Source organism: Leptinotarsa decemlineata, unplaced genomic scaffold (genome assembly GCF_025532065.1).
Source record: "Leptinotarsa decemlineata unplaced genomic scaffold, Ldec_3_MD MMD2_tig00000251_RagTag_RagTag, whole genome shotgun sequence".
Classification (NCBI taxonomy): domain Eukaryota; kingdom Metazoa; phylum Arthropoda; class Insecta; order Coleoptera; family Chrysomelidae; genus Leptinotarsa; species Leptinotarsa decemlineata.
The window spans coordinates 10614580-10637601 of NW_027412547.1; the positions used below are offsets into that span (position 1 = coordinate 10614580).

The window sequence follows — 23022 nt, forward strand, 5'->3', positions numbered from 1 at the left end:
GACAAACAAAGATGACATATTTCAAAGGCGTGCTGTTCTGTTTACTTATGTTCCGTTTTTCGATACATTCTGTGATATATGACATTTTGTGCACCTAACCTATCTTCCTGTATATAAATAAATAACAAAACAACTGTTGTTTATGTGGCTTGTGGAGGTGGAATTGAATATGAATATCTAGGTACGTATAAATTATTTCAACTTTTACTATGTCTATATTCTATATTTTATATTGTACCTGAAGTTAATAAATAATAATAATAATAGGCGCTGTTGCCAATATGTGAATTAGAAACAAATCCTTTTAAAAATTATAACCCAACATTTGAAACATCAATTTGAATACTTTTCGAAGTGAATTTGAAAAACTCATTAATTAAACTCAACTTTATTTTGTTCGAACTTGCATTTGCTGTAATAACCCAAATTGAGGAACATTCCCCATTACATTCACCGGCACGATGAAATTGTTGAAATCAACTTCCTTTTCAATTGTAACTTTTGTCGACAATTGTCACGGTGTGGTTTTAGAAAAGTTTTATTTGAAGAAACTACCTCACAAATCGGTGAGAAACTAGTACCTATTTAAGTACCTTCGGAAGAGAAAGGAAACAAGAAAACCAATAGGAATCAAATTTATACCTCGTATTACCTCTACGATTATGTACAACACCATTCGTTCTTCTGGGCATACTGTTAATTAGGTATGAATCTTCATTCTGCGATTTTTTTGAGGAAAAAACACAAACACTGCAGGAAACTCCTTGGGGGGCTCTAAGAGCGGTGGCTGTGCGAAAGTATCGATTCACGTTGGATTTGAATCGCTGGAGATTAGATCCATTGGGAAAAACTTTCTCAGGAAGTTTATTCCACATAAACGCTCTTGGTAGAATCAAATGTGCCAAGTCACTTGAACACTTTCTGTGAAAGTATCTATAACAGAGAGATAGATCTCCAACCTTTCTTCGGTGTTCCAGACTATCAAGATTGCAAGTGATGTTCCTGTCTCCAATCAGGCGGATGGCTTTTTTCTGGATGGAATCCAGCAGCTTCAGGCTGTGCTTAGGGGTGGAACTCCATACATGAGAATAATACTCCAAAGAAGGTCTGGTCTAATATTATAAAGCATCAAAAGTTGTTGAGGTGTATACAGTTTTCTGGTTCGGAACAGTGTTCCAAGCTTTTAAAAAACAGCCTTTGTAATTCCAGCGACATGATCGTGCCAAGACATATTGGTGTCCATTTTAACCCCCAACAAACTTGTCGAAGCAGAAAGCAGAATTGTCTGACCCGACATTATTAGATCCGGTTCGGAAACATTTATCTTTTTGGAGAAAACCGATGCCTTGGTTTTCGTGGCATTGAATTGAACCTGGTTACTTCCACCTCAATTCGAAATCACCTCTAGATCCACATCAAGATATACAGCGTCCTGCTGCCGGTGAATTCGCAGAGGGTGTCCTGCAATCCAAATGAAATGACGAGACAAGTGTGATGTGATCAGCAAAGCAATATATTGGATTCTTGGTTTTTCCAATAAGTCGTTGATATGCAATAAAAAGAGGGTTGGAGACAATATGGATCCCTGGGGTTCACCTAAAAGATCCCCTCTGAGTTGATCTGAAGTAATAGTTTCCTAGCTTCGTATGTTTTTACCAAGCCTACCCAGAATTTGTCCAATGGGATTAAAATTGGGACTGTGCACTGGCTCTGCCATTTGGATAATACTTCTCAAGTATTACCTGACACTGCGGGTGGCACGAGAGCGGGCATTGTCATGCATCAGTGTAATATTTTTTCCAATAAATGGTACCGTATCTTATTTATGTAAGTATCAGCGATCAGAGATACCTCAGAGAAAAGCCCACATCAAAACTGAACCTCCTTGAAAACTCTCTCTTGAGGTAAAGACACTCGGCATGTATTTCGCCATATCATCTCCAGACTATTTTGCGAGTAGAGAGTAGAAAACTCGTTAGTTAAAAAAACTTTCTCTGCGAAGCATCGAGGGTAACTTTCCATCTCTATGAAACGAGCAAAGATACCTTGCACAGTACTGTGTGAAATTTCGTGCTTTTACCCAAGTCAACTTGACTTGTTTCGGGTCGAATGAGGGTAATAATATTTACAACAATTTTTGTGTGCAAAGACATCTTGAAATTGACAAGAACTGACACAAACCAAACTGGGACTGGGTGTTCAGAATGAATCTATTGATGACTATTTTGATAGTTCTTTTAAGATTTCGTTTCCGTGATATATCAGGTAGCTTAGCTTCACTGGAGTATATTCTTTATTCTGATGCATTAAAATTATTTTTTTGTTCAGCTTGTCACTGACTGTCTATGTAGATGTCAAAACTTGTTTGTACTTGTCCAACATGACGATTTGTTCTATTTGTTTATTTCAATCTTTTCGTGTTTCCAAATTACACAAATCCACAATTGCAGTGTATTGATTATACACTTTATTATACATAAGGGATCCCTTTTATTATTTTCCAATTTGGAATCCTATTTTCATATTACATCTTTTGAAAAAACGACCTATTCCTGTGGTTGTCTTAGAAATAAATGAACCAAATGCTCTTCATGAATTGGCATATATGATGTTCAGTTATTCGTTCTTATTCCGTTGTTTGGAATTCGCTTCGAAAGCTTTCTCTAGATAGTTTATAGTTTGAGAAAATCTAGATCGCAAATTCTTCTTGTATGTTCTAATGGTGTTTCCATCATCTTTTGGCGTGTGTAGTGATCCATATGCATTGATTTTCGATATAGTTACTACAGAATAGAGAAAAAAATTACGATACAGTTTTTTTCGGACTATAACACAAACGATATAACCGAGAGAATAGGAGATTTAATACAAAAACGGGTTTCTAATCAAAATTATTCTGAACGTCAAAATGTAGAAAGGATCCCTTGTCTAATCAGGTGCTATATTGTATACCCTGAACTTGTAGAAGTTTCAGCCAGCTAGGACATTCGAACAGTCAGCAGAGACTTAAGACTTGACTTATGAAGTTTGCCATATCAAATCAAAGGACACCCGAGTTCTGACAATTTTGGCAACTACTTCCGCATATCATGCCAGATTACACCAGAAAGCCTCCGAAATACAGGCAAAAACGTTCATAAAGCTTGGCTACCTGTCTTAACACCGAAATTGAATATTTGAAATATGATTATAAGCTCAGAGAGAGGGAGATAGAAAACCAGTCTTTTTAATCCTTAAGACAAAAGACTACTCGTATCGGCAAAACACATAATGGAACCTGACTGTGAAAGCCTAACACAATATACATGGTTAATCAATGTACATCTATTTTATACCAGAATAATTTGACATCTTTTAATATTACCATTTATGAAATCACTATACACCAAGATTCTAGTTCCAATAAATTGTTTACCTGAATTGAGTTACAAAATGCAATTGTTGGAACTTAATTACCTTTCACTCTGATCATTCCTCAAACTGAGTAAGGAAAGTATAATGAAATATAAGCTGGAAGAAACCTATCTAGTAACAGTTGGTCTCAACCTGCACCCATAAATACCTAGAAAAAATTGTCCATTTGGACCCATTGGCACTATTGATCAGTTTGACTTGAATTGTGTCATGTGAAAAATCAAGGACTTTTTATGTATGCTCCAAAGATCGAATGAAAATAAAAACTTAATCGAATCAGATAGAAATCGGTCTTTTGAAAAATGTAAGTGTCGTATTTTGAAAGTGTATAACTCTGAACATTCATTAATTTTATCAAAAGTAATGTCATAGGACCTCAAAATTGTATTGATACATTTACATTTCTCAACGAAAACTTTGTTATTTAGCAATATCACTAAGTGTAGCAAGCGTTCAATCGCTGTAGGGCTCTGTTTTGGTGGCCTAGTGTTCAATTTTTTTTCATTTTATCGGTTCGTAGGAAATAATAACTATACATTTGCGAAACTACAAAATTTTGTTTAAATATTTTAAATTAATTAAATAAAGTTCAATGGTGGGTTCTTTCACCTCGTGGAATGTTGATTTGGAACACTAAATTGATGAACTTTCTACTCGCTTTACAAAATAACTTTGTAAGTCACTTCAGGACTTTTAGTATGTATCTCGAAAACAAACGATTGCAATGTGTTTGTTTATTTGTTCCGTACCTACGACGAAATCTATTTCAACTCATCAAACTTCTCCGAAGCATGAAAAACTTTTTTGAATGAAGCACAATCTACCACGCCATGCAACACAGAAGTAGTACATTTTGAAAATGTGGTTTAAAAGGCTTACTCGAGAGAAGGGGGTGACAGCATGTGCATTGGTAGAGCCGACAGAATAGTTTGGTCAGTGGCGTGACATAATAAAGGGACACATTGAACAATTTCAAAACTCTGACAAGATTATCCTTTCCGTTCGCTGATGACAATATATTGAACACCAAATGAGAGGTTTGGATAGAACTTTTTACGCTTGACTTCTACATCAGTAGATTCGAAAACCAGGTATATCATGATATAAGACAAACTTTGACATAAGTTTGGTAATATTCAAACCGAAACAATGAACATATAATATATCATGCTGAACTATTCTACATATTTCTATTCCGGAAACATTCGGAATATTAAAAAAAGATAATATATCAGAAACATATCAATTTCATCAACTCTCTTCACACTTCAGTTCATTTATATGTTTGCTTGAAGGTAGTTGACAATGTTTCTTGATGCATTTCATTAGTTTGGACTTCCATTGTCTAATCCTTACTTCCCTATTAATATTATATCCCTACTAATATTATAAATGCGATTATAAATGTAAGTTTGTTTGTTACGGTTTCACGCGAAAACTACTCAACCGATCATCATGAAATTTTGTACACATGTTCTTGGAGGTATTAGAAGTAACAGGATACTTTTTATGAAAAAACATATTTTTTATGGAAGATAAAAAAATGTTGTCAAAAAAAATCTCAAAATCTAGCGGGAGTGCATTTAGAAACGCCATGCTTCTCTCATGGTCAACTATATGTAGCCTGTTCGCGAGTGTCTAATGCCTGGAATTTACACATATTTGCACCCGACGGAAAAACTTGTAACATAGTCTACAAAAACATCCTAAATTAATAATCTTCATTCTATCTTTTTAAATTGTAAGAATTGAAAATTATTTATGTTTGTTACAGTGAAATATATTTTAACATTTGTTGTTGCTATTCAATAAAGCATATTTTAAATTTTCGAAACTTCATCGTATGTAATAATTTTTAAAAATTGATAATCCCAGCCAAGCATTAAAACATAGTTCTTATATTGATTCATTTCTATTGTACTGACACTTATTTAATGGCATAAATGCGAGCGGAGCCGCGGGTAAAAGCTAGTATGATATAAATTGATTTGAATGAAATACCGGAAAGAATGTGTAAAAAATTAAAAACGAGATATGCTGAAAAAATTAACAATTATATCAAGCGAAAAAACTGAAATTATAATGAAATATAATATAAACAACAACCAAAAAATTTAAAAATTGAACTAATAACACGAGATGAAAATTTAAAAAAAAATTAATAAGAAATGAAAATTAAAAATTAAAAGATTCCAAACCAAGTTACTTCAAGACGTTTCGATTGTTAGTATTTCTATTTTATTTCATTGTAACTTCAGTTTTTTGCTTAATATAATTGTTATTTTTTTAGCTAATCTCTTTTTTAATTTTTTACAGATTATTTTAGGTATATCAAATGAATTCATATCATAAATAGTCAATGGAAATCCCAATAATGAAATAGTTCATTTATTTTGGTTTGACTAAATTAACTGCCTAATAGGTATCTTCTAGGTTTTGATGGTGAAAATTCATTGTGAATATTTCTTTGCAAGAAATGAGGATGTACAAACACTTCACAGGACTTCACGTTTGGAGCCTCCTCTGTGTACTTTCTCATTTCTTCTTTTTTATCATATCTTCAAACCAAACTGTCTTTCATTAGTCTCTTTTCTTTGTTGGTACGCAATATGATGTATCAGCGAAAGAAAAAGTTTGCGAAATATCTTGCCGCCATGCCACTGAAGCTTTTAATAGAAACACATATATAAGATGAACAACAGGATGCAAAGTAAATGGAAACAAAATTATACGTTAGAGGAACAGTTAGCAAATATGGTTTTTACTGGAATTTCACTACCCACTCTTGCATTAACATTTCAGAAAAAGTTTTAATTAAACAAAATTTTTATATGACAACATTTTTTGAAAAGGATCCAGGTCCAGAAATTCTATGAAAACATATTTGCTTGTTTACTATTTCGTATAATAGTGTGTATCAAGGTGGACATTACAAATGATTCTTTGATAATGATACGTAGAAACATTGTTAAATCGAAACTGTACCTTTTTAGCAGTCCACGTGTGTAGAACAAATATAATGACATGGTTTTCAAAACATTTCACAGAAGGAGTTGATCTCCACTCCAAGTGGAAAGCTATCAAAGAATAATTTGTATGTGCATAATCATAGAGTTAGAGAATTAGAAGAATCCATGGCAATCACTAAAATATTGTGATGGTAGAGTAAATTCTATTAAGTAAAATAATATAGAGTTGATATGTTGAGTTGAGAACTGGAAATATACTTTTTGGAAACAACAGATTGATGCAAATATTAAAATACTTAATACATTTATTGAAAACGAGAGAACGTTGAAAAATAATTACACATCCATATTAACCTTCATTTCGTTTAGAAACACTCGTTAAAAATGTTGTGAATTGCTGAACGAAGAACCTTTCATCAATTAAAATGTAAAAGTGTATTTTCCCATCAAAGGTGGTATGTCATCAAGTGGAAAATAGCGGACAAAAAAACACTTGAATAACTTGTCACCTAATGACAAGTCAGAAATGAGAACTTGAATCTTTGGCGGTCTGGAAAAGTTAATTTGGCGTTCAGTTCATGTGAATATTTCTCAAAGTAGAATTTAACGAAAATGGTAATGACCGAAAGAAGAAGAAGAATTCTTTTATCATATGGTAACATTGATATATTCTAAATCGTAACAGATACAAAGACGATTAAATGGGGAAAGGTAACTGTCATTGAGAACAATACAATGGTATAGGAAAATTTACGGGGACTCTCGCCCTTTTCAAGATATACGGGGAAAACAAAAAATGCTGTTTTTCGTTTTTTTCGAATGGAATTGTTATTTGGGAGACTATCGTGAAATGGAAACGGAAAATGTTATTGTTTTCGAAGTGTACTATGATGATGAAATAATAACTATTCGATTTTCGAAACTTTTCGTGTCAACATGGCCACCATCAACTTTTTTTTTTAGATACGGACTATATTTTTTATTACAGATATTGATAAAGTGATAAATTCACAATCCAAGGGTTGATCACATTTGATATTTCATAGCGTTTCATTTGAAATAACCACCATCATGAGTGACAACAATCAAACAGAAAAACAATTTATTTTATCATGAACTATTGGGAAAAATGAAACCAATACGGAAAATCAAAGCTACATGGCAATCTACATTAAATGCTCGAATTGACGATCTCTTTGTTGAATGTACATAAGTTGTCGGTCCAGACGATTTCTGTGGCAATTTTCTAGCATAATAGATGTAATACTAATATATGCATCTCTTATTTTTTGTTTGAGATGATCGATATCTGTACTTGGTGTTGAAAAAATTGTATCCTTTATGTATGCCCAGACGAAAAAATCTAAAGGAGTAGGATCTGGGAATCGAGCTGGCCAGTTGATTGGTCCATTGCATCTAAATGTTTCCTTAGTATTGCTGCATTATGGGGAGGAGCCCCAGACATTTTCCTGTCTTTTTTCTGTCAAATGCACCATAGTCCCTCAAATTTTTTTCTAATCGTCCAAACATTTGGATGTTCGGAATACGACGATTCAGGTATAGCTCAACATACAAATTTTTTGCCAAAAGAAGATTTCTATTTGATTTTGCATAACTAAATAGTATTTTCTTTCTGATTGATTCGGCCGTTACTTGATGAAGATCCATATTCATTTCATAAACTACGATTTGATCTCCACAAACTTTATTTGAAAAAATATCACATGTTTCGCTTACACAGAAGCTTTATCAAGTGATTTGATAAAGCTACTGTGTTAGCGAATTTATTGGGTTCTTTGAATTATATTTTGAAGAAATTGAAACAATTTACAAAAGAAGTAAAGACAGGACCGTAATTTCAAATTGTTGTCACTGATGATGGTAGTTATTTCAAATGAAACGCTATGAAAATATCAAATATGATATACCCTTGGATTGTTAATTCATTGCTTCATCTGTAATAAAAAAAAGGTCCCTATTTAAAAAAAAAGTCCTAGTACACTTCGAATACATCATTTTTCTTTTTTTATATTCTCCGAAATAACAATTCCATTCGAAAAAAACCTAAAACAGCATTTTTGTTGTTCCCCGTGTAACTCGAGAAGGGCGAGAGTCCCCGTAATTCTTTTTTCGACCATGGTATTGTTCCCAATGACAGTTACCTTTTTTCCCATTTAATCGTCTTCGAATCTGTTACAGTTTAGAATATAGCAATGTTACCACATGATAAAAGAAACGGCCTGTATGAATCCTGGGAAAAATTTTACTTTATGGGATACTCAAGGATTTTTGCGATTTCTTCTGGGATGATACTACATGATGTTAGGAATTCAAAACAATGTTTTTTGAAATATACCAGGCCGAAATATTCCAAAGATTTTCCAAAAAAAAAATATAAAGCCAAAAAAATGATTAGAAAAAAACGAGAACGGAATTCAGAAATACAGGGTGGCCCATTAGGAGGAAGTACAGTATCTCGGCTATAATGAAGAGCATGTCGAAGAGCGGGTCGGTTGCAGACATTACTAATTAACAGCTTCACATCATAATCTGCCATGATAAATAGTGTGAAGCGAAAACAAGGGAGAGCCGTTTTCACGGCTCTCCCTTTTCTCCACGTTTTCCATAGGACTCGTTGCATTTTGGCGCTAAGAACCTTCTTCTCTCGGGAGCGAGAGACGTGAAGCCCCCTGTGTGAAAGGGAGCTTACTGTTTTGAATTATATTTGAAGTAATATTACACATTTTTCACAATTGTTACTTTTTCCCCGTGGGTTCACCAATAATTGACTACACTGAATAATCAAAATTAAAACTGTATTTCACTTCAAATACAACAAACACTTCAACTAAAAATTTAACTATCATTTGAATGTCTATCGCCTCACTAGATCACTTCACGCACCGCACTGTAGCTTCCACTTGAAAGTGTCGATATGCTTGCAGCTAGCGTTCAAATATCGTAATCGAATGCCGTAGAAATATCGCCCAACTTCCGTCGAAGTCGGTAGCATTCTTCTCGAGTGGCGAGGAATCATCATACATTCGCGCACTCTTAGCTACGTCACCATTGGTTTATGGCTACCAGTGACGGCCGGCCTTTTTTTTTCGGGCATGATTTACAACACTACGGTCATATAACTGATTCTCATGTGAATTGTTGTGAAGGATCACTAGTTTTGTATTAAATGGATTATATCATTAGGGTAAAAACAGAAAATCAGTGCAACTCGTCCGTATATTGGTATCTCACTAAGTAGGGGCAATGGAAACAATTCTACAGGGCGTTTCAACAAAAATTTGATCCCACTTGTATTTCAAGCGGGACTAAATTTGATATGAAAAAAAAATGTTCATTAATATACGTCATTGTGATGCACTATTTGAGTTTGATCTTCCTCTTGAAGATGATCACTTGGTGATTGAAACACGTGTTGAGGTGTTGAAAAATAATGGTTTGGTGTTGGGATTGAACTTCAGTAATAATATTCGTCATGGATGATATTCCAGCAGGACAAATGCACATTTAGACGATTTCCGAAAAAAAGGGCGTTAGAAAGTTTCACATACAAGTTTCGCCATAGCAATATTTGTGAAAACTTCCCAAGAGTTGGTTGTATTATATCATGGTTGATGAATACATCTCAATGGTTTGAAAAGACCAATTTGTTTGAAAAAAGGTAGTTGCTTGATTTTTCGAATGAAAAAGTGAGCACAATTCAGAACATTTTCAACATAGTTTATAGCATCGTTCAGGTATAGAAAAGTATAAATATGTTTTATTGATGTAGTTCAGTCGTCTTGAAATTGTCAAGTTGAAAAATACCTTTCTTCGCCTTGCTGGTGGTACGATGAAGTAAGTTGTGACACAATGGTCTCTCAGGTACTGATTTCTGGTAGTGCCATTGCCAGGTTCTACCTCGTATTCACCACCCAGATAATCCAGGGTGGCTTGAGTGATGTGAACTCTCCTGAAAAATAACAGAAAAGTTAACTATTTTCGAGAATACTGTATTTATAGATAAACATAGTCTATATGAAAAATCTGTCGTCAAAGATGTGCGAATATAGTTTTTTCAAATATATAATATTAGTACAACACAATAAGTTATGATTCTAAATATTTAGAAAATACTTATTTTTAGCTATCTTCTTCTTCCAAAAATGTTTCTTCTGGATCATAATAGAAGAACAAATCTATGTGAAATAACTACTCCCTTCTAGATACTTATATCCCTTTTTCTTTCTCATGAAAAATCTATATTAAAAAACAAAAACGAATATTTATCCACTACATAAAATTAACAGAATGAAAAAATTTGTTTTCAAAACCCTGTTGGTATTATTTTTAATAATTTAAATAACAATATGTTTTTCAATTATTTTTGATATTGTCTCAGGTTCGACTGATCTGTTTATTTGTGCTTTTTATGATTCTGTTAAAAAGGTTTTTATCAAACAAATATATGTTAGTTAGCATGAGAGAGAAAATGCCATTCAAAAGCATATAATACAGGGTGTAACTAAATAAGTGTAAAACATTTGAGGAGGTGATTCCTCATCAAAAAAAAAGATAGGATCTTTCATTTGAAGAAACTTCATTGGAACATTCCTTGTTAAGATACAGCTCCTTAAAGGCGCTACATAAAATTTGTATAACAATTTTTTTCATATTGTACTTTTTCTCTAAAACTCTAAAATTGAATGTGTGACACTTTTCTACATGATGAAAAGTATTAACTTTGTTTTTCTCATTACTACGTCTGACTTTTTACTATAACCTCAAGTTAATGTCTTGATAAAGACAATCATAAAATGTTTTCTTATTCGAAGTTCATTATAGAAAACGCTCAGAACAATGGAAAAATATGAATAGGTACCTAAAAATGAAAAAAAACTCTCGAAAAACTCTACGGTACATAGGGAGACGTGAAAGTTGCTATTGTGTTTTTATTCAACTCAGTCAACCAATTTCCAGGGCCGTAATTTAAAAGGGAATAATTCACACAATTATAATCGAATATTACCGAAAAATCCCGAAATATAAAATTGAACTTAATTTCTCAGTATGAAGTGAACGTCTACGATCCAAAAACTACAACAAAAAATACAGGTCCGTATTTAAAAATTCAAAGATGGGGGTGTCCCAAGTCAGATGACACCCTGTATAAAAGATTCATGGATATATTCTGAGAGCCCACATCAAGTGCCAGTAGCATAATGTGGACAGATTTTCAATATGTCTGCGAATAAAGAAGATATAGGAACAAAAATAATTTGGGATTTTTTTGTTTTTCCTATGTATCTCCAGAACCAAAAGAGCTATATATATATATATATATATATATATATATATATATATATATATATATATATATATATATATATATATATCCGTTCACCAGTCCTTGCAAACCTTTTCATGGAAGACTTCGAAACCAAGGCTATTGACAGGTTCGATCACAAACCATCTTGCTGGTTCAGATACGTAGTTGACGTTTTAGTCATATGGCCCACCACGGCTCCGAAACTCACCATAATTTCCTTTATCACCCCAACGACCTCCACCCAAATATAAAATTCACAATGGAAATTGAAACCAATAACTCTCTTCCATTCCTAGAATTCCCAGGCTACATCTAACATGACCATGTAGGCAGCTATAGCAACCTGATGAGGCCAATGGTCAGAAACACGTGTCCGCGGTTTGCCCTCCCCTTTTTGGAGTGTTTTGTTCACTAATTCTTTCATTTTTGATTTATATCCTAAAATATACTATTCATCTTTTTCGTATATACGTCCCCCTGGCAAATATTCTTCATATAACCTTGGCTCAGCAATAAGACCATTGTAGAAATATCCGTTTGTTTCTGACACATACGGCATTAATGCATGACTCGATTCCTTCTTTCATTCCAACTGGCAACTTTTAAATTTTACATACCGTATATTGAGAATACTAAAATGTTTCTCCCACAAAATTTTGATATCTGATGATTCTATACACATTTTGATACAACAGTGGAAACACATAAAGTTTCATCTTCCGAAATATTCTGGCAAAATTTCCACATGGATTGAGAAGTTCAGTTCCAAGTTTTCTGTTTCAATTGTTTAGGTACCCTAATAGCAAAGTTTTCGTCACAGTGTATACCGAAATGTATATCAAGTTTGTTTTTTTAATAATTTATCGTTCTTCCAAGGTAATTCAATTTATAGTCGCACCTATTTCGCTTTAATTTGAATATTCAAGTGAAAAAGCGCTTCTGTTGCGACAAATTCATTGCTAAATAAGATTTGTGATGGAATCGGGCGATACTTGTTGAAATTTCACAACGTATTCAAAAAAACAATTTATTGTGAGATTTTCACCAAACAGTTTTACAAAAACGTAACACGTGTTTCGCTATACAATAGCTTTTTCAGGTGTTTAGTGAAAATATCACAATGAAGTGTTTTTTGAATAAGATTGCTTTGGAAAACAATAGAAGAATGGATGAAGTGATGATTAAGTGAAAATTACCCGTGGGTTGGGTTATCTATCGGGCGCGTCTTCATGTGGCGGGTAGGGGAACGGCCAGGGGACTGGAGGCCCTGTCCAGGAAGCCAATGTGGGTCTTACGGACGGGGTCGCCGAACTCCTGGTCAGTGGCAGAAATAAGTAGGGTGAGGGGAACTAAACCCCCCCCTCAAAAGCCTTTGCAAAACATGCCACCGTGGACCAGCCTACCCAAGCTAAGGTATATGGAATCGTCTCGACAGCTAATGGTCGCAGGGTGATATGCGGTCACGAACGATCCCCTTGGGAAACCGGGCGAAATTGTAATCGGCCTTCCGTTGGTAATGCGGGACTCTGCCAGAGGTGACCAACTCTTCCCTTGCTACTCGTGGGAACACACATGAATGAAACAACACAAAAACAGAAACAACAAAAAAAAGACAGAAGTTCTCACCTCAATCTAAGGAGGTGGTTGGAGATGAATAGAAATGTCCACCCCAATCTACCGCTTGGAATGAGGCTGAACAAGCAGATCACCTCCATCAGCAAAGGCACTAACTGAGGCGGGCGCCAAAAGCTCCGCCTTGAATGAAGGCAAGGAACCGACTGCCCTTGCAGGAAAGCTCCCTCACTTGTGCACCTCTACGGAGGGAACCCCAAGAAGGTTGAAGAAGTCGCGCAACGACATTAATATCGCTGCACCTTATAAAACCGTCGCGGGGGCCACCGTGAAACACCTCCAGGTTGCCAAAGAGAGTGTGTGTTCGGCGAGTCTTGGCCTACACCTGCCAATATAAAGGAGATGTCTCCTAGTGACCTGTTCACCTTCCTGGAAAGGACAGGATGGAAGATGACTTAGGAGGACAACTCCTCGGGAGGATGTAGAATGGGTCACATGTAGCCTAAATGCTGTGAGTCTATACTCACTCTCCCTACCCTATAGATACCAGATACCAGAAGTCAAAATTAAGAAATAGAATTCAATGAATAGGTAATTATTGTTTGATTGTGATACATTCTCCTAGGAATGTTAGAACCTCAACGATATATATGTACTTGCATGAACATTTTGGTTTATGATTTAACTGCAGATATGAGTTTATTGTATTATTTTTACGAGTTTATTGTATGATTTTTACTGAGAAAGGTTCAACAAAAACCGCGACACGTGTTTCGCTACAACAAAAACCGCGACACGTGTTTCGCTATGCAATAGTTTTCTCAAGCGCTTGAGAAAGATATTGTATAACGAAACACGTGTCGCGGTTTTTGTAAAACCTTTTATAGTGAAAATCATACAATATACTGTATTATTGAGTTTTAATATGGATTTTCATTAAGTATCGATCAGTTCGATTCAATTATTGAAGAGGAAAACATTTTCTGGAAATGAAAATCCATTCTCTTAGTCAGTGTTATAACTAGTATACAATGTGATATATAATAACATGTTATTGTCCAAAGTTTAGTGAAGTCGAAATGAATTTTTTGTACAACTTTCATTAAAAGTGACATTTTTAATGGTTGTCAAGAGTATTAAAAGATGTGGTTTACAAAGTAACACTAGTGTTGAAAGTATTTTTAACAGTAGTGTTAAAAGTATTTTCAACACATTTTTTTTCGACCAAATAGCAATAAACGAAAAATAATTATTCATTTTCCAAGGAACAATAGATGTAGATACAATTAGATTCTGTTACAAATGTATCATATGCGTTAATTACATTATTATTATTATTTATCGTATTTGCTGTGAAGTGGCCGTGTCAGGTGACTCGGCGTTACCTGTCACGGCAAAAACGATAACATGAAATTAGTTAACTGACAAGAGATGTCAAAATGTATTTTTATATAAATATTAAATTTATCTATTTAATTATGAAAACAGGAAATTTGTACAAAAAACTTTGTATGATATTTGTGTTAAACGTAAGATTCATTTTGTTCGTGAAATTGCTCAACTCGCTACGCTCGTTTCGAAAACTTTCTCACTCACAAAATAAAACCTTACTTTCAACACTCATATCATAAGTAGCTATTTTTTGTTATTACAAAAGTAATTTTACATTCCACAGATATATTTCGGAATTCATTGAATCAAATGATGTTCATGAAGTGTTATCTACAAATTCAGTCGTAATATTCCTCTTTGGCACCTTCGCAAATTTCTACGTATTTTTTCCATTTCTTTGGAGTTGGCTCCTATAGTACCATTGAATACCTCCTTTATTTATTTTGTGTAAATTCGATCAAAGCCGCAGTATAAAACAGTAATATTATTACACACATAAGCTGACTGTTCAAAAAATAAGGTGAATTTTAATTTTTCTCAAGAAATATTCATTCATTCATCAAATTCTATGTTGTCCCCCTCAGATATAATAAACTTGCGCCAGCGTTTTATCCTATCCTTCACGCAGTTCTGACATGCACTTTTTGGTATGTCTTTGAGCTCTCTCAGCTATTCAATTTTCATCTCCTGAAATACCAAATCTGGTGAATACGGTGGCCGAGGCATGATTACGGTGTTGTTTTTGACCACAAAATTACGAACAAGAAATAACTAGTGAGCAGGTGCATACTCGTGATGCAAAAGCCATAAATTGTTTTTCCACAGAACCAGACGTTTTCTTCGTATTGCTTCTCGCAAACGGCGCATAACTTCGAGATAATACCCTTATTGGTTGTACGATCATGTGGCAAGAACTCCTGATGGACTACGCCACGGTAATGAAAGAAAACAGCGAGAAAAACCTTGACATTTGATTGAACTTGACGTGGTTATTTAGGTCTTGGCTCTTCTGAGCTCTTCCATTGGGACGATTGGACTTTGATTTCGATGTCAAAACCATCTATATCTGTAGAGTAGGGAGGGTGAGTGTAAGCCCACAGCACTTAGGCCACATTGTATATCCTCCTGAGGAGTTGTCCTCCTAGGTCATCGTCCATCCTATCCTTTCCAGGAATGTCGACAGGTCATTGGGAAACATCTCCTTTTTATCGGCAGGTGTAGGCCAAGACTCGCCGAACACACACTCTCTTATTGACAATAACTCCGGACTCTCGCATAGGACATGCCTGACAGTTTCATCTTCCTGTTTACACATCTAGCATAGAGGTGTGTCCACTAGCCCCACATTATGGATGTGTTTCCTTAGTTGACAGTGGCCAGTCAGAAATCCTTCTGTTAAGCGTAGATTTTCTCTGGTCATCGCCAGATATTTCTTCGGCGCCAGCTTCCCAAGGTCGCCCAGGGTGATCCTGACAAGATTGCATTCTTTGATTCCATCCCATCTCTTTAGGCATTGAGCATGGGAGTGACACTTGGCTAGGTCCGTAATTGTCGAAGTCATCAGGCCGTAGGTGCCTCTAGGTCCTAAAATTCTTAGTCCAGCCCCTTCCTTGGCTGAAGAGTCGGTAATGTGATTACCTTTACTCTTGTTGTGCCTTTTAATCCACCCCAGGATAATGTTATTATCAACCGAGGCTTTATGTCAAAATCATACACGCATAATTCTTCAGTAGTTATGATCCTTTTGGGCAAATCTGGATCGCCGTTGACGTCATTCCACAATTCCGGAACGATGCTCATGGGAAGGTTTTTTTAGGTGAAAACTCACGGAACGAACTTCACTACCACACGCTTCATGCCAAAAAAATTCTGAAAAAATTGCATGCCATGAGCCAACGGATATGCCGACATTCTCAGCAACTTCTCGACGATTCTCCATAACATTTTTCTTCGCTTTCTCAACATTTTCATCGGTTGTTCATGTGCTAGGGCATCCAGGGCGAGTGTCGTCATTCACATCTTCTCGACCTTTTGTGAAACGTTTGTACCACTTGTAAACATTTTTCTGACAATCGCCGTATGCCACTGATAACATTTCAAGTATTTTTGAGCACTCAATTCTATTTTTTATACAATTTCATGCAAATTATCGGATTGACTTTTTTCTATAGCAGAAAATGGCTAGACCCGCAAAACATTTATGCCTCTCACAAAAAACTAAATATGCTAAACACCTGAAAACGTGAACGTATGTTCGAGACGAGTGTACAACATAAAAAAATCGCTAATCGAATGCACCTACCCCGCGAAATTTTTACACTTACCTCATTTTTTGAACAGTCACGTATATTTTTAGAAGTTGGCTGCTATTAGACCAAATAAATAAACAACAAACACGAGTTAGATAATGTTTACTATAAATTTCATCACTACCTTTAGCCATCATAATACTTACCTGCTACTCAGAGTAAGGACAATTATAATTGAGAAATGATTATGTACAAAAACACGAACAACATACAGGCTTTGATGGAATATTAAAATAAAGTCATAGAGTAAATCAGTATGGTCTATGATAACTATCGGCAACGATAAACGTCAACAATATCTCGCTGTTTCCTACTTTATCAGATTTCTTTTTTTCGTAAATACTCGTAAGTATCACGCGAAGCAGTGATGTATCAAATAAAACTCTTACTGCAAAGTCCACCTTCACTTGTGTTGAATCCTACTTCTTATCATCTCTCAGCACACATTTTCAGCGATCCTTAAATTTATTTCAGTGGGTTGCTTTGGGAACATAAATTTTATAGAGCAATTTCTTCGAGACTGATGCAGAACATTTATTGAATCTGGGGCATAAATGATATATGATGCATGCTATTATAATAAGATGAGGTAATAGATGAGAATCACATTATCTGGCCATTTCTATATGACAACCTTTAAATAATATCGAAATGAGAGGTTGAACAACTACTGTCATGATTCCAGTTTTTATGTAATCCAAACATTAAATGAAATTTGAGGAATTCAAGAAACACCCGAAGAATGTAAACGGCCTCATGCTTTGTTTCAATTTTTCCCAAATTAACTCGATGGGATTGAAAACACAAAAATAGGGGGGAAGTCTCACTATGATGTGTCCATACTTTTCAGCAATACTCTCCAGGGCATACACTTTTTCAAATGTTTTTGTCTATAAAAGTTCAAGTAGTTGTTTTTGGTATAGTAATCTTCAAAATACAAATTGTTATCCATTGAAAAACTTTGTATTTCATCTTTCCTTGAATTTTTATTAGGTACTTTGATGAGCTGTCGCGAATGATAGGCAGCGTTGTCAAGAACTATTACATTATTCGCATCCAAATTTGGGATCAATGTGTTTTCAAACCATTCCTGGAAAATATTAGCTTCCATGTTTTTATGATACTCAACATTGCAGTCTCAAGTTTTTTTCCACATCATTTCAAATAATTCGGAATTCATCCTTTACTTTCTACGCAATGCACAATGATTAGTCGCGATTCTTTGTTTGCAGGCATGTTAGGCGTATACATTCGCGAACCATCAGTCCACCTTTTCGTAACTGTGTCGTGATTGACATACAAAGTTTCGTCCAAATAGAAAATTTACCGTTGTTCTTGTTTATATTTAGTTATTTGTTCTAAGTATCTGTTACGCAATTCCACTATTCTTCTGCTTTCCATAACTGCTAACATAAGTTTTCATTATTTTGTTAAATAGTTTTCCTGCTTTTTAACAAAATATTTTGAAATATCATTGCAACTTCAGTGGCCCAGGCCGTCATCCTGAGAGACACTTCCATATTGAGTTCCATGCCTCATTAATATAATATTTACATTTATTATTTTGACAAGACACTTGCCAGTTGACTTGTACATGTTCTCTGATAAAAACTACTAAAAAGTATTTTGAAAATTTGAAAAGATTATCCAATTTTATTTGAGTTATCCTCCGTTTTAATTATTCCCTGTTGTTTCCATGTGTTAAAAATTTACAAGTGTTCATCATAACTTCATAATCATAATTATTTCGGAGAGGTGCATAAGAATATGCTCCAGGTTCAGGTGAAAAACACTTTATCCCTTGCCTCTTATGTAGACCTACGACTTCGGAAGTACGTGTGGCAGATACCCGACGGAAAAACAACAACTAACCCAGCTAATGCCGTGCAGACAGCGAAGTGAAACCATCAGGCACCTATGCATCGTCTTCCATATATAAAATATAATATGATATTAATATATATATATATATATATATATATATATATATATAATTAATCTATATATATATATAATCAATATATATATATATATATATATATATATATATATATATATATATATATATATATATATATATATATATATATAACACATGGATCAATAAGTCCCGAGACTAACAATGAAAACAACATTTTTTTTACAAAATTTTTTTTTATTCATCAACATAATCTCCTTTTAGGGTGATACAATGGTTCCAACGCTTTTCCAATTTTTCAATACCATGTTTATAAAAAAATGTATCTTTCGCTTCAAAATAATTTTCAGTTTCAGCGATGACCTCCTCATTTGAGCCAAATCTTTTTCCCTGGAGCATTTTTTTAAGATCAGCAAAGAGCCAGTAGTCACTGGGGGCTAAATCTGGTGAGTATGGGGGGTGGGGAAGCAGATCAAAGCCCAATTCGTTTAATTTTGCCATTGTTTTCATCGACCTGTGGCAAGGTGCATTGTCTTGGTGAAAAAGGATTTTTTTTCTCTGCATGTGCGGTCGTTTTTTTGCGATTTCCTCCTTCAAACGTACCAGTAAGTCAATATAATAATCACTGTTGATCGATTTACTGTTTATCGACGGCTTTCGCCAGCTGTGCGCCACTCAGATGACTGCCGCTTTGACTCTGGAGTGTAGTGATGTATCCATGTTTCGTCCATGGTCACGTAACGACGCAAGAAATCTTTTTTGTTGCGAGTAAATAGCGATAAACAGCTTTCTGAATCATCGACTCGTTGCTGTTTTTGTTCCATCGAAAGCAATCGCGGCACCCACTTAGAAAAAACCTTTTTCATGCTCAATTTTTCATGAAGGATAGTAAATACACTTCCATATGATATCTGTGTCATCTCAGCAATCTCACGGAGCTTCACTTTACGATCTTTCATTACAATTTTTGTCACTTCACTCACATTTTCCGGTGTAACAGCTTCCACAGGTCTACCCGAGCGTTCTGCGTCATTTGTGTCGGTACGACCACGTTTAAACTCGGCAAACCACCGACAAATCGTTGCTTTTGATGGACAAGAGTCGGGGTAACATTTTTCAATCCATTCTTTCGCTTGCACGGTGTTTTTACCCATTAAAAAACAATGTTTTATCAGAACACGAAACTCGGTTTTTTCCATTTTTTAAACAAACTACAAAACGACTTTACTTTAACCTCGATAACTCAGCTGTTTCTGGTCCGATCGACTTAAAATTTCGACACGTTTCAAGCAAAGGTTAGTACTCTAGAAAGACGTGGTTACTGGTTTACTAAGAGCGCCATCTCTGGGTTAGTCTCGGGACTTATTGATCCATGTAATATATATATATATATATATATATATATATATATATATATATATATATATATATATATATATATATATACATATTTTATGAGTTTTATGTTCTCTGGTGTGGGGAAATTATGTTTGTTTTATATGGCGTGTGTTGCGAGGTTTGAATTATATTCAATTGGGTTTATGTATGCCTTTTTGTGCTCATCGTACCTTTGGATCAGTACCATTGTACCAATGGAATTTTTTCGCTGGACAGTAAAGATGAAATCTTAGGCTTTGCAGATGACACAGCCATTTTTTATGAGGACAATAACTTGTCAGAACTAAAGAATAAGGCAGAGAAAGGTATTCAATCAATAAAAAACTGGTTACAATACAGGCGATTGACAATTAACCTGGAAAAAAACCATTATTTGCCATTTACTTGCAACAGTTCAATAAGACCATCATTCTCGTAGTTGGATATGGGCCAACATACAATCAAACCTGAAACTAAAATAAAATACTTAGGTGTCGTTATAGACTCACACCTCAGATGGAATTCTCATATAGATTATTTATGCAATAAGCTGCGCTTCATCCTTTATAAATTCAAATTTCTCAAAAATATTTTAAAAACAACTCAACTCAAAACTCTCTATCATGCCTTGGTTGAAACTCACTTACGCTATGGCATTGTCTGTTGGGGAGGAGCCTTTCACACCCCCATATTCGCCCGCTGGAAGTGTTGCAAAATAGATACTTGAAATTGGTTTTATTCAAGTTTACGCGCTTCTCTACCCAAGCTTTACTCTCTAAGGCACATATTTTCGATATTCGACAGCTCTTCTATTACAGCACTATAACTACATATGATAAAAACAGATGCTTCCGACTACCAACTCATTCCTACGATACCCGTAAAAAAACCATATTGTTCCACGGACGCATAAGTCGATTGTCCAGCGCTCCTATAATCATTTAGCGCCGAAATTATTCCATACAGTCCCGGAGTTAATTCGTAACATAAATGTGATTCACATATTCAAAAAGTTCTTGAAACGTTTCATTTTAAGCCAAACAAGGCAAAAAATTGCTCATTTCATTGAAAATAAGGATATTTAGAACTTTTGTGATCTAACTGTGATATGTTCAATATTTATTCCTTTTTTAAATTGAAAGAATTTTATTATAATGTTATATTTTAGTGTGTTATTATTATATTTTTGAATTGAAAGGTTTTTATTATATTATATTTTAGTGTAATGATTAGAGATTTTTAAGTTTTTGACTTTTGATTTGTTACTCAAAACAAGTGTTTCACTTATTGAGTGTCAACGGTATTTGTTTGCAATTCTGTGCTATTATTATATCTGTAATATTTTGTTAAGCAAATAAATATTATTATTAACAACATTATGTTTTAGAAGTCTGCTTGCATCTTCCTAATAAATATATGGAAATCCTAAATGTCTCAAAAGAGGCAGTTTTTTTAAAAAACTCAGAACACTAGTTCTGATAATTTCTCATCATTTAAAAAAACATTTGATCGGACAAGCGAATTTATTAATGTATTACAGTTAACAGCTTTTTTACTTATTCATCAACTTGCAATGTTTGTTCGGATCAAGTCTTACAACTGAATGCATGGTAAGCTGAGTGATTTTTGATATCTAATATGAAGGACTATCAAAAATGGCAAACTAGTTATTTTTTATGTCAAGGTACCCATGACATGGGTTTCAAATAAAAGTTTGCTGAAAAACAAATCGAAAAATTAAATGACGCTACGTCAAATTCAAAATGGATGACTTGCAAAGATGGTGGACTATGTTTTTTATTCACCCTCATGATATGAATATCAAATGAAAAGATTTAACGATAAATATTCAAGATAGCATAGATACCAATTTCAAACAGTTACAACCCGAACAAATGTTGTAGGGACCGACAAAAATCGACTGCAGACAATAACAATTTTTGAAGATGGCGGATTTAAGATGGAAATCTGTTGTCTGTTCAGGCGTAACGCTATTTGCTGCTGGTCAAGCGTACGTAGTAAAGACTAAGAAACATGTTCAGCGAAAACTATTTATATTCCAATTTTAATTAAATAAAATCACGCAACGTATTACATTATAATTTATTCAGAGTGGTCCAACGGAAAGTATGCACCTTGCTTTTCTCCTTTTTTTGTAACTTAACGCAAAAATGCTCGTACAGTTCAATTTTGCTTCTGAGGGGGACACATTTTAGATGTATTTTTCTACCTGTGCCTTCAACCCCCTAGCGAGGGTGAGTAACAACCCTAAAATTTTAAATGGAAAGTGGGGTCGAGTGATATTTCATTTGATAGGGCACAACATTATCTTTCCAAATATACCTAATTTGTTGTACTTTGAAATGTGTAATTGACTTAGTAGAATCCTACTTCAGCAAGTGCTGAAAATGTGACCCATTTGCTTCCATAGAATAATACAGATTTTGTTCAAATCTATTTCTAACATTCTGTAGCATATCAGGTGTTATACTTCTGCACTCTGCTGTAATTCGTTGGCGAAGATCTTCTATGGATTCGGGCTGCGTAGCAAAACATTTATTTTTCAAGTGTCCCCAAAGGAAAAAGTCTAAAGGCGATAAATCAGGTGACCTGGCAGGCCATTCGATGGGGCCTCTCCTTCCAATCCACCGTCCAGGAAACCGGTCATCTAAAATCTCTCTTACCGGAGCAACATAGTGAGGAGGTGCTCCATCTTGCTGGAAATGAAGCCGATCATCATTATGA

General features: G+C 34.7%; 1 protein-coding gene across 10 annotated transcripts in view; it reads right to left on the reverse strand.

Annotated features, from left to right (window-relative positions):
* rut (adenylate cyclase rutabaga) overlaps nt 1–23022 on the reverse strand; it is a 599728-nt gene that overhangs the window by 129746 nt on the left and 446960 nt on the right. For all 10 annotated transcript variants that reach the window (XM_074173689.1, XM_074173685.1, XM_074173688.1 and 7 more), the window contains exon 8: nt 10209–10353. In XM_074173689.1, the coding sequence (XP_074029790.1) occupies nt 10209–10353 (145 nt within the window). The remainder of the gene's footprint in view (nt 1–10208; nt 10354–23022) is intronic.